The sequence below is a fragment of the Bombus fervidus genome, chromosome 8 (genome assembly GCF_041682495.2).
Source record: "Bombus fervidus isolate BK054 chromosome 8, iyBomFerv1, whole genome shotgun sequence".
Classification (NCBI taxonomy): Eukaryota; Metazoa; Arthropoda; class Insecta; order Hymenoptera; family Apidae; genus Bombus; species Bombus fervidus.
This window is the reverse complement of record NC_091524.1, coordinates 4,963,598-4,979,734: the sequence shown is the minus strand read 5'-3', so window position 1 is coordinate 4,979,734 and position 16,137 is coordinate 4,963,598. Positions and strand designations below refer to the sequence as shown.

The 16,137-nt window shown below is 43.2% G+C and overlaps 1 protein-coding gene across 1 annotated transcript in view; it reads right to left on the bottom strand.

Moving 5' to 3' along the window:
- Positions 1-702: 702 nt before the first annotated feature.
- LOC139990071 (UDP-glucosyltransferase 2) overlaps positions 703-16,137 on the bottom strand; it is a 28,350-nt gene continuing 12,915 nt past the window's right edge. Inside the window, exon 4 of the mRNA XM_072008961.1 lies at positions 703-3,522. Within this exon, the coding sequence (XP_071865062.1) occupies positions 3,225-3,522 (298 nt within the window). The 3' untranslated portion in view covers positions 703-3,224. The remainder of the gene's footprint in view (positions 3,523-16,137) is intronic.

Here is a 16,137-nt window from a genome sequence, read left to right as displayed (position 1 = left end):
ATTTCAGACGTTTCCTCGGTGGGAAACATCGATACTCCGAAATTTTGCGGCGACGGATAAAAAATGAAATAGATTTCGAGAACTCGCTAATGAAGCTGGTTTATAGCACGGAAATGCCAAGCCGGGAGAAATAATTTTTAACATTTCCATATAATTTCATCAGATTCTTTTGAATATTCCTTCTGACTAAATAACAAAAATGCTTATTCTATCCACTTCTTAAAAATCTTTGTCAATTCTCTTAATATCTCAGCGACTATAATTATATCTTTGTTGCTCTGTCGTCCATTTAGTAACAAGCACAACCGGATCAAAATTACGTACGGCCTATTTACGTTCACGAGCAACAGTCAAATCCTGTTCCATTTGACCTGCTCTCGTGTTCTAACCTGTGCGGGAGAGGATATCCTTCGAAGGAAGACTCGATGCAAGGAATGGGGCGGGACCCGTTCATGATTCAATCAACGAAGTTAAAGCGAGCGCGAAATGACGCGACACAAACTCGGGGCTTACCCCCGAGTTTTCATCCCCTTGAACGCATTACGGGAACGCACCATCCTTTCTTCGAATTCCATTCATACTAGCATCGTGCTCGCGTTTCGACGCTTCAATCCCAGACCAAAGTGTTTTAACGTATTTCGTGTACCATAGATGGTACACCGAACTTCCCAGTGCTGGATGTTGTAATAAAAAACACAAAAATATAAGTAAACAAATCTGAGATATTAACAATTATAAGTGCAATAAGATAACAAATAGAAAGTCACACACACAAACTGTAATCAGTGCATCCAAGATAGATCGTTCAAAGGCTACGAGACAGAGGAACCATTGAACTTCTCCCGCGAATCATCGTAGTACGGAACGACCGTATTTCGATGATAAAATAACTTGAAAAAGTGTTTTCTATAGCAACATGTCTCGCAGGGAAACGATCTCGCTTTCCCGTTGTGTTTCGAACGGTTAATGGGTTTTTTAAGTTCGCGAACAACGCCGATGGTGGATCGACTGAAGACACGGTGCCAACGATATTGCTCGGTTACTTTGGCTATATTTTCACAAAAAATATCTCACTGGTGAGGATCGCTTAAAGACGCAATTTAATCGGGAACTTTACATTCCATTACGCCGCGCCGTAGAAAAAGTACCGTATCGCCGGAAGTACGTTTTCGCGCCCCCTTCGACCCTCGGTCCACGTCTGGAATCGCTTTTTTAAAAGCTTCCTATCCGTCCAAAGAGCCTGCTCCAAGAAAAGTTCCCCTTTGAAGCTGATTCGTCGAACTTTCATCGCAACGGACCCGGTCTCGTCATCAATAAATATTATCGTCTGACCGAGCACACTACCGACAGCAAAACGCCAAGTTTTCCTCTTCACTCTTTAAACACTGCAATTTTTAACCACTGAAAAATAACGACCGCGATCGGGCATAGCCATGCAAGGAATTTTATTTCTTCGCGCGAAACGAAGTTTCAATCCTCAACATCCATTGACAATCGTTTCGTTTCGTTCGGTTTCCGGGTCGCTTTTCGACTATAAAAGCTTACGAAACGTGGGACAACGATGAGAAAAAAGAAGCTACACAACGCGAAAGCCGCAACGACTGGGAATACACGCGTATTTTCTATCTCCCGATCTGTTCTTTTTCAAACTCATCTCAACAAACTGTAGGTCACCCCGTAGGAATCCGCGTATACACTTTTCAGTGGAATAATGTTTCGCGACGCATTTTGCGGCTGTGCCCGCGCAAACTTTGTCAAGTAAATATTTGACACAATCTGGCGCAAGTACGAAACAATCCGTCCTCCCCGTTGAAACAGGGGATCCGGTTGCGGCTGAAAGCACCACAGAACTCTGTTCCGATGCATTAGTAGCTTCCAGAGATGGACAGAGAGAAAGCATTTAACGATCTATTATAATATTCCTCGATAATCCGGCCAACAATCCACGTAACTACAGAATTCCATTCACGATATACTCGCTATCCGAATTATCTGCCTATTGTTTTGTCCTTCCTAAAATCCTTCTTAAAATTTTATTTTCTAACAAAGCAAACAAATGAGAAACAGTTTGTCAAAAGCTGTTTTAAAGAGATACATTTTTATCGAATATCCCGATAAGAGTTAGGAACTGGCACGATCACGACGTCGACTTATCCAGACGCTTATCTCGTAAAAGACGAGAGAGAACCTCTTCGCGTTTATCGTCTCGTTTGTATCTTCATGAGCCGATCCCACGTGTCTTATGCTGCTCGGGCACTCATGCGAAAATCCGCGACGTGGAAAGAGGCTGAAACCGGTGAAGGGAAAACTGAGACGCGGGCGAATAGAAGCGAACATCCATCCAGTCCCGTTTAATCCGCCGATGTTAGACGTGATCCATCTTTGTTGTCCTCGCTGACTCGTCCTCCTTCTTCTTTAAGCAAGCTCGTCTAACGTCGAGCTGTATATTCCGCGTAGTCGAGTACACCGTTGGTTCCCCGGGACTGTTGCCTCCATCCGTGAACGCGCAGCTTCAACCGTCCTCTTCGTCGCAGTAAAGCCTCGTCGTTCTCCTTGCGTTGTTCCCTTTGTCGTTTGCGAGAGCCAAAGCCAGTTGACGCAGTCAGTGACTCGGCCACCTGGGAAATACCCAGTAATGCCCGCAAAGCTGGTTTCCTTTCTCGCTCTCCTCCTTCTTTCCTCTCTTACTTATTTCCCCGAATTCTTCCGGGTTTCTCCTTAAGGTCGCCTTTTTTTCGTAACACTGTCTGTCTTTAGTCACAGCCTTCTATTTCTGCTACCCTTGGTCCTTGTTTCAATAGCTGGAGTTGTTCAAGTAAGAAGAGCACAGGGAGCCGAGCGTCTGCGAAAATTGCCACAGACTTCCGCCTCTCGAGCGATGTAATCAGAATTACGAACACGCGCTCTCGGACGCTGATGATTTAATTTATCGACCGACGGCAGCTCGAATAAAAAGACTCTGTGATTGGCTATTGTCGGTACACCATGTCAGAATTCGCTTCAAGCATAATCGACCCGTTGTTTTAACGAAAACTGCAGGAAAATTTTGCGATGCAACATTCCAAGCCGCGTTAAATCAAGGGTATATGGATGCGAGGTACGTTTGTATATGTCTCGTGAACTTCGTCATCTCCTTGTTCCATTCTACATTTTCTAAAACATGGATCGTATCTTATTCATTTTTTACGCTATTCACCGTCTTAGAACTTCCAACGGTACCGCCATCAATCTCTCTTCTTCGATATTGCCCCGTTCTTCTGCTCCTGTCTCTTCGTGCCTCTGGTCAGAATGCATTTCAATACTCTGTATGAAACATAGAGGCTGAGCAAGGCAAGGACTGCTAATGTAACCATGACATCGATGAGATTGCGTTGACACCAGGACATGTTCGCTGCCTCGCTCCTGATGTATGGAGAAGCATTTCCCCGACCAACGTATTCCGTCCACCATACTGCTGTTTCTAACGGAGTATTTGGTCGATCTTTGAAAGCTTTCGAAAGCTTCTTGGCATTTTCACTGTACCTGTAACAGAAACGGGCCATAGCGATTAACATTGAGTAGATTAAAATTTATAACAATTGGAAAATTTAACTTTCGTTGTCACCGACGAATTTTTACGTTGCATCGATCACGCTACTGGCGCAATTGTTCTGCTTTTTATTTTCATTGAACATTCGTTGTTGATTCCTGTTTTGTTTTTGTTTGCTTAAACACCGGTTGGAAAAAATTCCTATCGTTCTTCGGTAAAATGAAATTTCAGCAGCGGCGGAAAAGTATGGAATAACAGAGGCAATAAATGAATAACATTAACGAAATAGACGAAATGACGTAAATTTTTCAGGCAGAAAGGACAAGATCGTAATAACCCGGTCGCATCAGATTATACAACCAAACGACTTTCCACTTCCTGCACGTTTACTTGCTCGTGTTTCCATTTACCACGGCACAGCAAGTCACCGGTGACGCAGAACGTTCGGTGTTTTTTCTATCCTCAACTTTAACAACCGTGCCCGATACAATAGCCAGCGACTCGATGAATAATTCATGCAATATACCGATCGATCCGCTACTCGATATCGCGGCGAACGGGAAAAGATGCCGCGGGATACTTTATAAATATCTCCGAGAGCTTTTAACGGTACGCTTATCGTTCAACCGGAAACAACTGCGACCCCAGTATCGATGACAACCCGTTGCAACCGTTTCGACAAAAGCAAAAAGAATCGTCGTTGGTTCGAGTTGAAACGCGTGTCCGTTCGAAACGTGCGCTGTCCGCACTGTCTGCGTGCCTGGAGATACCATACGTGGACCATGTCGGGTTCACCAATCGAGAAACATAGACGTAAAAAAAAAAAAAATTAGAGAGAAGAGTAGGAAAAAAGAGAGAAAAGGGTTACAACGATGGAGTAAACGAGGGATAAAGAGGAATAACAGAGGCCAGAGAAACGCTAGTGGATAGACGAAACGGATGAAGAGGAAGAGAGTGAGGCAGCGGGAGAGAGAGAGGGAGAGAGTGAGTTGCGCGCTCGCAACCAGCCCTGACGACCCGGAGCACACAATTTACCAATCGGTACTCTCCATTATTCGTGTTTACAGCTGCAGGCCGCGAATCAACCTGGTCCCCCTGTTATTTGCCTCGGTCAAATTCAGTCGCAGCCCTGCGGTGGTTTTGAATTAACCATCAATTTTAAGCGCGTTCGACGTCCCTTCCGTCAACGCAGCGCACAATCCATCCACCAGCGGGGACAGGCCACGATGTTTCGCAGGGTGTCGGACAGACGTTGCGCGAAGGGAATTAATTTATTGCCAGCAGAAAGCTGAGAGGAGAGGATAGGAGGGAGGATTTTCATGCGGAGTGAATGAAAACTAGCGCCAAGTTGGAAAACGAACGCAAACCTGAAAATGCGCTCGCTATAAGCCGACTAATTCGACAGAGACACGGTAATCGAAGATCGATGATTCGCTGTCGGCTCAGTGTCACTTTCGAGCTGAATATAATGCAACGTAATACCATCAGGAGTCGTTGAAGATGTATCGCGTACGATATTTCGAAAAATCGAGTCTGATTATAATACTCGGGATATTACCATTTTCACTTCATCCAGAGAAAAAGAGGTGCAATATTGTAGAAATTTCTATCATAATATCCCGCGAGATGTGTAAAGGTAAGAGTATGAAAGTAGTTAATTCGATGTTTTATTTATCGATGTGTTTCTAACAAGTTTTAGAACTAAAGGAAACTACGAACAAGCAGAGCTACACGAAGAAAATATTTAGAGATTCGTTTCTATGCACTAACACTATGTGGAAATATTTCCCAAGGGTGTAGTTATGAAATTACACGGGATAGTCTCTCGGACTTTTGCGCAATTGATATATATTCTCCCTGAATAAACTACGCGGACACCCTCATACCCATTTTTCATCTCTTAATCTCAATCACTCGGTCCTTCTACGTATCTCACAATGAACAATCTTGCCAAAGTCTCATTCCGATGATAAAGATTTATATACCGAATAAACTAAATCTCTCTTTTATTTAACCTATATGTAATTGATCGTACGCTCCAATGATTCTCCGCGCATAGAGATCGAGGGACAGTTCGAAAGAGGATAGGTTTCGCGTTATCGGAAAACGAGCGAATTTATTTAGCCGGGAAAGTCCGAAGGCAGATGTCGCGAAAGTTACGCGAGAAACCATTTCTATCCCCATTTCTGAGGCCGACTCGTATCTCCGGGGGATCATAATTCCCGCGATATCTCGGGGATCGTTGTCGCTCCGGCTGGAGCGGCCCCGACACGTTACGAACTTACTTTCCGACTTGTAACGTTATCGCAGGGACTCGGGGAGGCCTGTGCTCGGCTCCCTCGATGCGACTTCGCCGTTCCGAAACTCGTGCACCCGCAACTCATCCACACGAACCACCCTGCGCGGGCAGAATTACTCGGTTTGGGGATTCTAATTGCAAACGGAGAAAGAAAGATGTTCCTCCATGTTCTACTACTGTGTTCCACCGCCGTAGAAACGGCTGCTGCAGCCGTTGTCCTACCTACGGCTGAATTACTTTGTTCCACCCTATTCGTGCTAGTATTTCGTAGAATACGTGAAATTTGCCCTCTTGCTCGGCATAATGTTTAAGCGTTTACAAGTATCGGTAAATGCGATTGTTTCTCACGAATACGCGTTGATTTCTCTACTTCTACGACGAGATAAAGTAACATCGAGTAACATGCTACCACGTTCGTAGCTTGAAATTGCACGAGCACAGAATTAAGGGATGATATTTCGAGAACACGAATTAACCAAGTAGAAGAGAAAAAAAAAAGAGGGAAAAGATAAAATTGTCTACGACCAGGAGCGAGCGTTGCACTCTAATTAACCATGTATAAACCATGGGAGGAGGTAGACGAATGTAAAGCAAAAAAGGGCCAGTTTATTTCGCCCAGGCTTTACTAACGTATTCGTGATGTGACTAGGTGTGAAAACAGGCTAAAACAGAGGTTGCTCGAGCGTGGCGGAAAAATTCGCTGTTGGCGAGAAACACGGAAGGTGCAGAGGCACGTAATAAATGAGACTTCCGGTTATCGGGATCTCACTAGGGTCCTTTGTCGGTTGCAAGTTCTCTGGGAACGAGTTACGAATAAACCACAGCTACCAACGTAGCGTCGAGCGTCGCTGAATATGCAATCGCATACGCGCAATTAAAATATTCGTCGACGCGACCGTCGATCTCGTGCAATTTTCTCGCCAGGGAGGAAAACTAATTTTCCCTGTTAAATTTTTTTAAAGTTTGTTCCTGTTGAGTCGATAATTTACTGCGTTGGAGTTTAATGATACAAACTATAACTAGAACCAAAACTAGATCGAAAAGTTGGTCTGCTTTTGTTAAATAATAAAATACTAAAAGTACCTAATCGTCAATCTCTTGACATTCTCTACACACGTTTTGCTATATCTGTCCTGGTGTAATTCTACTGCATCATCATTGAGCGAAATGATTTACGAAAATTCCAGTAGTTCCTTCGTTCCTACGTTGACGCGTTATATCAGACGGCCCCGTGAAATTCGTGGCGGACGGCAGCAAGTCCGCGCGAAAAGTAATTTTCGTCCCCTCGTAATTCCTTCGAAGTTACTTTACGATTCCAGGGTTCGTTGTCGCACATCGCCACTCTACTACGACCACTACGTCGCCACCACTATTCTGCCACTACCACTAGCTTCCTCGACACCTTACCAACTTACTTTCCGACTTGTAACGTTATCGCGGCGAACCGAGAAGCCTGCTCTCCTTCTAGAGCGGCCAATTAGCCGGCGTAACCGAACTCGCGCACGTACACCTATCTTCCGGCGCATTATTCAGGATTCTTGCGGTGCCGTCTTCTAAATTATAAAACATAAATTTCGGATTGCGTTACAAATCGCGACGCAATTACACCGTGAAATTTCTGCACGGTCATTAAGTTACATTAAGATACACGGCACGGACGAGCGACGCCACGTCATTTTGTCGATTTCGCGCTGTCAATGCCGTGCGAATTTATATTTCTAATGGCGAGAGATCCAACAGTGCGCATATTGCGGAAATTTTTACTGTGGTCTAATACGCGGATAAAGATTTATTTCTTCTTTTGCAAACCTTCCGTAATTTCTTTGCTGCACACTTTAGCCGTTAGCGGTCCTAGTGTTTTTCCAATGTGAATCTCTTGAATCACCTGCATCATTTTTACAAAATCGCTTTTACAGAATCGTTGATAATCGAATTACCGCATAACGGCAAACCAAAGGGAAAATCGCTTCAGACGATCGTGAAGCACGAAGGTTAGCTCAAGTTTGGCGAATAATCGTGTTATTTCGTCCGCGAAACAGGATACAGCTGTAACGTGGACCGCGAAACGCTTAACAAACAACCGCGGGAATGATTCGACGCGCATGGCCTACGGCACCCCAACTAATTGGGCCAGAAACAGAAAAGTCCGACACCGGGTATGTTTCATTCGCACCTGACACAAACAACGTTTAAATCCTCAATTACAGTCGCTGGCGCGTTACGCGGACAGGATATCCGTTTGACATACGTGGCCGTTAATTTTCGAACGCGCGGTTTCTGCGAATGAGCACAGCAGCGGGACACGAATAAATCACCTACTGGACCACTCTCGTAAAAATGGCCTTTTCTTACCTTGTTTACGATCTAATCGCATTAAATGGAACTACAAATTGTAGGATGACGTTACCTAATATGGAACAACACTTAACACAAGACACTGCAATATCTCGATAAGTAACAACAAATTCAACCGGCGACAGTGTAAAATATTTCGTTAAAAGCAAAAATCAAGCACAGGTTCACATTTGAGTTTCGCTTGGAAACCTGTGATTGAACGCAGTTGATCGTTGTGTTTGAAAACGTATAAGCGTTATTGAGAGGCGAGTTAGATAGAGATATTTTTTAGTGGAAGCAAGTTAAAAAATATTACTTTTGCATGATTTAGCGTTAAAAATGTTTGTTTTCGAGAGTTCAGTACAATTTTACCTACAAATTTACTTTCCTCTTAGCGTAAGTATTATTTCTTTGTCGAAATACGTACGCACCCAATGTGGAACACATTGAGTGTACGTATAATATGAAATATGTCAATAATGCTGCAACGATGATAGTGAGACGGAATTATATTTACTTTGCGGGAGTAACTAGAAAAGAGACAATAATAATGAAACATCAGTCCAATATATTCGCTGCACCATTCGCAAGTTCAACGTGTAGAAGACACAGAAAATTGATATGATACGATACAAGTGGAAAGAATGGAAAATTTGAATTTATGAGATTGATCAATGTGACTTTTAAACGGGTTAAATGTCGAAAGAAATTGGATGTAACAAAAGTATTTCCAACTACTCGACCAATAACATAGAAACTTCGAAGCATATTTTAAATCAAGTAAATATCGAACTTACACTGGTAAACGAGTTTCAAGTTACTTAATCTCAACTACTTTAAAGGACTACAACCAGTTTTAAAGGAAGCTTAATTCTTAGAAGATGCGCATAGATATTAAAATGTGAAAAAGTTTCAACGATCGTGTGATAATTTCACGAGGTTAGAAATGAAACGGCAGAACAAACACATTCTCGTTTAGACGCGTACTTATCGAGGCGCGTAGCACGCCGGAAGAAGAAAGAACAGGGGGAATATCCAGTGAAATGCCCTCAGGCCTCGAGCTCCGATCCAATTAGATTTTTAATAAAAGTTTACCCATCCCGCTGTCTCCTCCCGCGAATCACGTTCTCAGTTTGCGTCTCTGTGGGCTAAGAAAAAGATTAACTAGTTCTCAGGCTAACCTTTCTGATGCCCTGCCTCTGGATGATCTGCCGTCAGTGGTGTATTTAAAGGCTCGTAAGCCTGTCTCTTATTTAAAAACGATACAGGGAAGTCCTTAATTTCCTACGCGAAAAGCTTTCCATCTATCCCCTTAGGCTTCTCTGTCATGAACGCTTCATTGAGTACTAAATTGATTGCAAATATTTGGTCGACCCCGTTACTAGCAGTGGATGTATTGTTGTTTACGCAGGTGTAACTTGATGACCGATCTATTTATGGCTGCTGACTAATGAGTGAATAATTAAATATTCTCTGACTATCGTACTCTTTTTAATTATGTATTACGTATTATGTAATTGATTATCGATCGATATTACAAGTGCTCCTAGAAGAACCAATAGGCTAGCTTTATGATACACTGAATCTTGATGTATCTTTTTGTCGTTTCGTAAATTTCTTAATTTGTAAACCACCTGCGGGTCTTAATAAAAGTTTACTTGTCAAATACCAGTCGTTTTGTTTGATTCCACATTTGCATGTATGTATCATAAAGTCATATCCCAGAGGGTCTTAACAGTTTGAACCTCGGTAACAGCCGTTGGTAATTCCAAGTGCCAATCCTTAATCTAGGGGGACCACCCTCCTGCCGACTTCACAATCCCCGCTCCAAGGAAGTATCGCGCCACTGGCGCACTGGGAGGCAATGACTCGAGGTTGGTCACTTTTCAAAAATAAGTTCGTTAAGGGACCTCCTTTCAAGCTTCGCTCATGGTACAAATTGAAATTCTAAGAAGCAGAAGGGGAGCGAGGCGTCGGAACAACTATAGTAGTGTTTTACTTAGTGTTTTAGCATCGCCAAAAATAGTTTATTTCTCATAGCGATCAGTTCTCGGGGGCTTGACAATCATAGTTCCTAGACGTCCTTCAAACTTGTACGAACATTTGGAACTGAAGATAAGTAGCCCTGAGCTCACTGTCCATTAAAGAATACTCACCACTACACTCGATTCAACAATTATTTCCTACAACAGTAGATGGTCGTTCGAGTTGTTTTTTTATTAATCGGAACACACTCGTGCAAATCGCGAACGATCAACATTTTGATCTATCACAGAAACAGACGACTGTTAACGTTGTAATATTAATTATTCGGTAACTTCCGCGCGGTTGTTGTACTTATTTACCAAGAGATTTACCAAAATATTTACCAGAAGATTCATCAAGGAACACATCGAGAAGGATAATCGTAAAAGGGAAGAAGGAAAGAGAAGAAAAGATTCATATTTCCTGGAGTATAATTTCGCGACGGTGAAAATGGCAGACGAATCTGATTGCACGAACGAGATGTTCGAGTAATTTCGTGAATCAGAGCTATCCGCTGAACGCGAGTTCCATTTGGATCGAGCTGGTATATCCTGGCTTTTCTCGTTTTAAGCAAACGAGTGCACAAGGAGGAGCCTGACCAACGGCGATCCTCAGAACCGGAAGGACCGATCCGGGTGAAGACGTGTTCCAGGCGATTACTCTTCCAAATAAGTATTTCGAGTTCGAAAGGTGGGCGGTACCGTTGGCAAGCAACGTAGATGCATAAAGTTGTGCCTGTCTGTGGCAACGATTCTAAATTATCGCATAGCAGTGAGGCAGAGATGTAAAATCTACGTATTCGTACTTGCTCGCCATCTCGTGCTATCGAAATTCCTTGGCAGATTTCACAGCAATAAGACCGGAAAAATACTCCAGTGAAACGTGTACTGGAAAATATACGAGTTGTTGGCAAGAAATATTCTCCTGCGGGAGAGAGACAAAGAGAATAACGCGGAATCACCGACTCGATTTTATCACTGGCATCAATTAATCAGAGTCGATACGGGAACGTTTCGTATTAACTCTGTAGGGAAGCGTGAGGATGGTATTATATAAGAATTTTAAAGGCAGGAATTTACGAGACATGGAAATTGCTCGTTTCCCGATATTTTCATTTCCAATGATATATGTATTTCCGCCATGACCATGTTCAATGCATGACGTTTGTCCAATCAACGAACGAAATTGGTCACGCATTCAGTTAACTTATTAAGGATCTTCATTAAAACGATACATGAAAGTTGCTTAAATGTATCATTATTAAAAAATATAAAAGATATATTAGCAGAGTAATAGATACTTTGCAGCAGCTCAACACGATAAATCAGAGATTTTTCCCAGAAAGAACTTCAACGATTTAAAGGACGGTAATTTATCAGAGTGCTATAAATACTTCAATTTCTCCAAACTATATAAAATCGTAGAGAATCGTGGAAGAAGAAGTAGCGAGGAAAATGATAATCTATAACGATAAAAAAATGTGAACAAATTTGCAAATGACCGTGACACTTAACGAATGAAACTTCGAATCGAATCGGAAGTTACTAAATATTTATTTCAGACAACAAAAGCATCACCGTCGTGTCACTGAGCCCGTCAAAAGGAACGAACATTTTGGTGGAAAATAATTAAAATAAGTAGAAACACGGCTGGATTACTCGCCAGCTATGAAACAGAAATTACAGCGAGGCAAGGTCGGTTTTAATAACGGCCGGGTCGCTTAATGCAGGCCGTCTTTCGATTCCGCTGATTCTGTCGATCCACGAGCGCCTCCCCGAAGCCTCGTCCCATATATAACCTTGTAAAATCAAGCTTGCCGCGCGTCGACTCGATTGAAATTCACTCCGTCATCGCTAACTTACGTTGATTAAAGCGAACCAGAAACTTCTCTTTTTTCTCGGTCGATTCCCTATCGACTACCACGACCCGTCGCTACATCACCGTAATAATAACACGCGAGCGCGCCATATCATCCCAACTAATCGCAGCGAGAGCCGATAATTCTTGGCTTCGCGTTTCCGGCACGACAGCGATCCGATTTCGATACAGCAACACCGCTCACCAGTTGCTTGAAGAATGTGTCTCGCGAAAATGAAACACCCTATACAAAACGCCGTGTACATTCGTGTATGCACAAAGACAAGTTTACAGGTCTACACACGTAGAGTCACGTGGATATGTGCGTGTATATAAAACCCTGATCTCGTTCCCCAGAGGCTTCTTCGTCGGGTGCTAGACGGTGGTTGGGAAAATCCAATCGCTTCCCGACGATATACGTCTTTGTAACTCGATAAGTCGAGCCGAGTAACGCGAAGAGGGGGATGGTCTCGGGAAGAAAATTTCGACGGCCAGCGGGGGCAACAGAGGGTGCAGAAAGGAGCATGATAAAACCAGATCCAAATCCGGGAATCTTATTCTTTTCTCGGATATTCCGATGCGTTTCTACTGGTTTTGGTCTCTACACGAGCTACGGTAATTTTCCATATTCCTTCGATAGTTTCGTCTGTTTTGGAAAAATCTAATTTTTACGTAGTCCAACAGATAAAATATTGGTATATAAAATAATATTAGTAATAATTTATGAGTGTAGAACTGAAGAGATAAATAAACAAACAAATAAAGATTTAAGAAAACAAACTGAGAATACATCGGCAAGTTGATAACGTTTTCCATTTCCATATAACATCAATGGTACATATGCAATTCTGAATACGTGAGACCGACATAACACAGAACGTTATTAAACGAAAATATATTCCATAGAAGGGTGGAAAATTGCGGTTCTCTACCAGAAGAGAGGGCAACACTCGTTGAACGTTTGGAGAAGAAAAGTTGCTCGTTTGACACGATGTCGGGCCAAATACAGTTTAATTTCGCTCGATTCTCGGCAACGTACTTCTCGCAGCGATGGCGAATCGTTCGAGAAGACGAATTTCACCAAAGCATGTTCATTCAGCGAAGTAAATCCTGCTCTTGGTCGAACGAGACAAGGAGGAGAGGGGGAGAGAGCAAGAAACTCTCGCGGGAAAATTGAATTCGTCTCAGAAGTTTCGATTATTACAAGATCAAAGGCGTTTGTCAAGATTAGCCATGTATATGGAGCTTAATAAATCGGTCGAATGCTAGAACGCGACGAAGAAAATGGAAGGCGGTATTCAACGAACGGAAGCGAAATGGTGACCGAATGAAAAAGAAACTCGCTGCGAAACAAGATCAGAGTCTTAGCGTATCTACTTGGAGATTTTCGATACGCCTTCGTTCGAAGTTGTGAGATGCTACGAGAAAGCTTTATCCTTAATGAGAGACTTCGATTAGCACGCTCCTTTCCTTCCTTTTGCCCTCAAGGGAATTTAAGAACCTCGTTTGTAATTTTTCACCGAAGAAGATTAAAAAGAATTTAAATTGTAGTCTTAACTGTCTTTATTCGACGATTTTTATCCCACTAAAAATACGAGTGATTTCAACTATATTTACGTAACAAAAATATATTTTCTAATTAAAATTGCAGAAGATTTTGAAGATGTATTATATAAATTCTGAATTGAATACATCTTGTTCGTCAAGCTCGAAAATATCGCCTAAAATAGTTACCATGCACCGGTAAAAATAAACCAACGACATAGTTTTAACATCAATTACTATCGAAGTAACGTTCGATTGTCGAAGGAAACTGGGTATAAAGATGTTAGGTTGACGTTCGCGAACGTCTGTATTAGGGTGGTTTCTAAATGCGGCTTTCGTGTACATCGAGCCAAATGCATTATTCAAACACTTGTACCCGTACACGTAACTTAAATAATGAAATTCAGCGGATCCGAGAAAGCCGGCTTTTTGCCCCGGGACTTCCTATAACTCCACAACGAAATATATTCCCGGTAAATGCAATACCAAAGACGTGAAAATTCCATTTGCAAATAAGCAACTTTTTAATCCGGCACGGAGACTACCTACGGGGGGGAGAAACGATACCCTGAAACTTTGTGCCTAAGTCGAGTTAACTATCGAATTCGCAGTGAAACCTGCCTCTCACAGAAACAAAACTAACATCCTGCATTGCCAAATCCTTACATCTCGTGCTCAGCGAGCACGTAATTTCAACGAAAAATGAAGATTCCCGCAATTACAAAGCATTGTGCTTGATCCTTGGAGCCGTTCTCTCATTCGATACAGCAAACTCGTCGAGTCTATTCAACGTTGATCTAGTTTCCGGGATTGGAGAACGTATTCTTTGACGCCATTGCGGGAGACGCAAGTCGTTTAGATCGTTCAATGGGCGTAGTTCCTTTACAAACCTCCACTCTACAGTTTAAGAAACATCAATCAGAAGCAAAGTTTCTGGGTGCTCTCCGGTTACTCGCAGACTGACGCAGACTATCGAACGTTACCTCATTCATCAAAGCGGCACACCGAGACGGAACAGTTATCCCCGGCAAGCGTCCAATTACTTTCTCGTCCGGGGACGTTCCACGCGTCATTACGCAGCGTCTCCGGCCTTGTTCATTTCCAGCCCTTCTCGACCCTTCTCTCTATTATACACTTCCCTCGCGATTCTCGCTTTCTCTCTTGACCGATTTTTCCTTCTCTAATCCGTTCTGTGCTCTCGCTCGACCATTACGCGTCCCTTACGAGCAAGCAGGTGCGGCAAAGCACTCGTCGAAGCCACAGAGAGTCTCGCAAAGAAGAAGATACCCAACCTCTAGCGCGCGACGAATAAGAATCTCCGACTACATTTCGCCTCTCGAATAAATCCGAGCGAAAGGACGGTCGGTAAACGAGCCGCGGGGACTAGCATCCATGCCGATCGGACTGTCATAGTCGAGGAACTAAGACTCGTCTAGCGAAAGGGTTACGCTCCGGGGAGAATAAGAACGAGAACAACAGGGCAATAAAGAGGACGAGGTGAGGCGATGCTCGGTTGAGAGATAGGGGAGATCGAAAGAGAGGGAAGAGTAAACGGAGAAGAAAGATAGTCAAATAGGGAGCGCGAACTAAGCGAAAAATCAGAGGACAAAGCGTCGCTGGAAGAACGGAAAGAAGATGAGAGAGGCAAGGGGTTGAAAAGGAAAGGGGAGCGAATCGGGTGTCGGGCTAACTTGACGACGGAGCTGTACTATGTTATCCCTCAGCCGTAACCGAAGAAGAAGCGGAGGAACAGGGGCGTGCCTCGTACCTCCTTACAAACTGTCGAAACTTTGACTACCACCCTACCACCCTTCCGACTACTGGCTTTACGTGGCAGCTTGCTCGCCTTGCCGTACATAGACCGCACATACACACGCGAACATACGTAAGTATACCTGCACACGTATATAGTAAGTATACTGTCTTCTTTGACTGCAAAGTACATGTTTGCGTGCGCGTGTAGATTTTGGAGAACATACGGTACCCTCGAATGATGCCTGCGAGAAGTCCTCGTACGAGCAGTCGGACGAATTTAATAGCACCGTTTAATATCACCCTCGAACTTCGTTCATCAACGGAAGAGAACGAAGGGCAAGGAAGAAGTGGTTTTCGTGCAGCTAGTAACACGAGGACACGTGATTAAATACGACTTTGTGACGCTTCTTCTTCTTTGACTAGAGGGAAATTAACGAGCAGACACAAAGTAGCTACGCTAATTATATAAAAAAACCGTGTTCCCTCGTCCATAATTCGAGACCACGAGAAAGAAAGAAAAAGAGAGGGAGGAGAGGCAAACAGACAGTAAGAGAGACAGAGAGAAAGAGAGCGACTTTTTCATGGGAAAAGGTGGCGTGGCAGAGGTGAGAAGAACGTATTATCGTATGGTAGTGTGTAAGTGGAAACACGAGCTGCGACGAAGAACGCCGTGAATGTCTCCAGGGCTCGATAAATTCGACGAAATTTCCGCGACGTTTATGTCCAACCTAAGACCCTGGAATCGTTACGATCTCACAGTTAGTGCTCTACAACTACAAGCTGAATATGATCG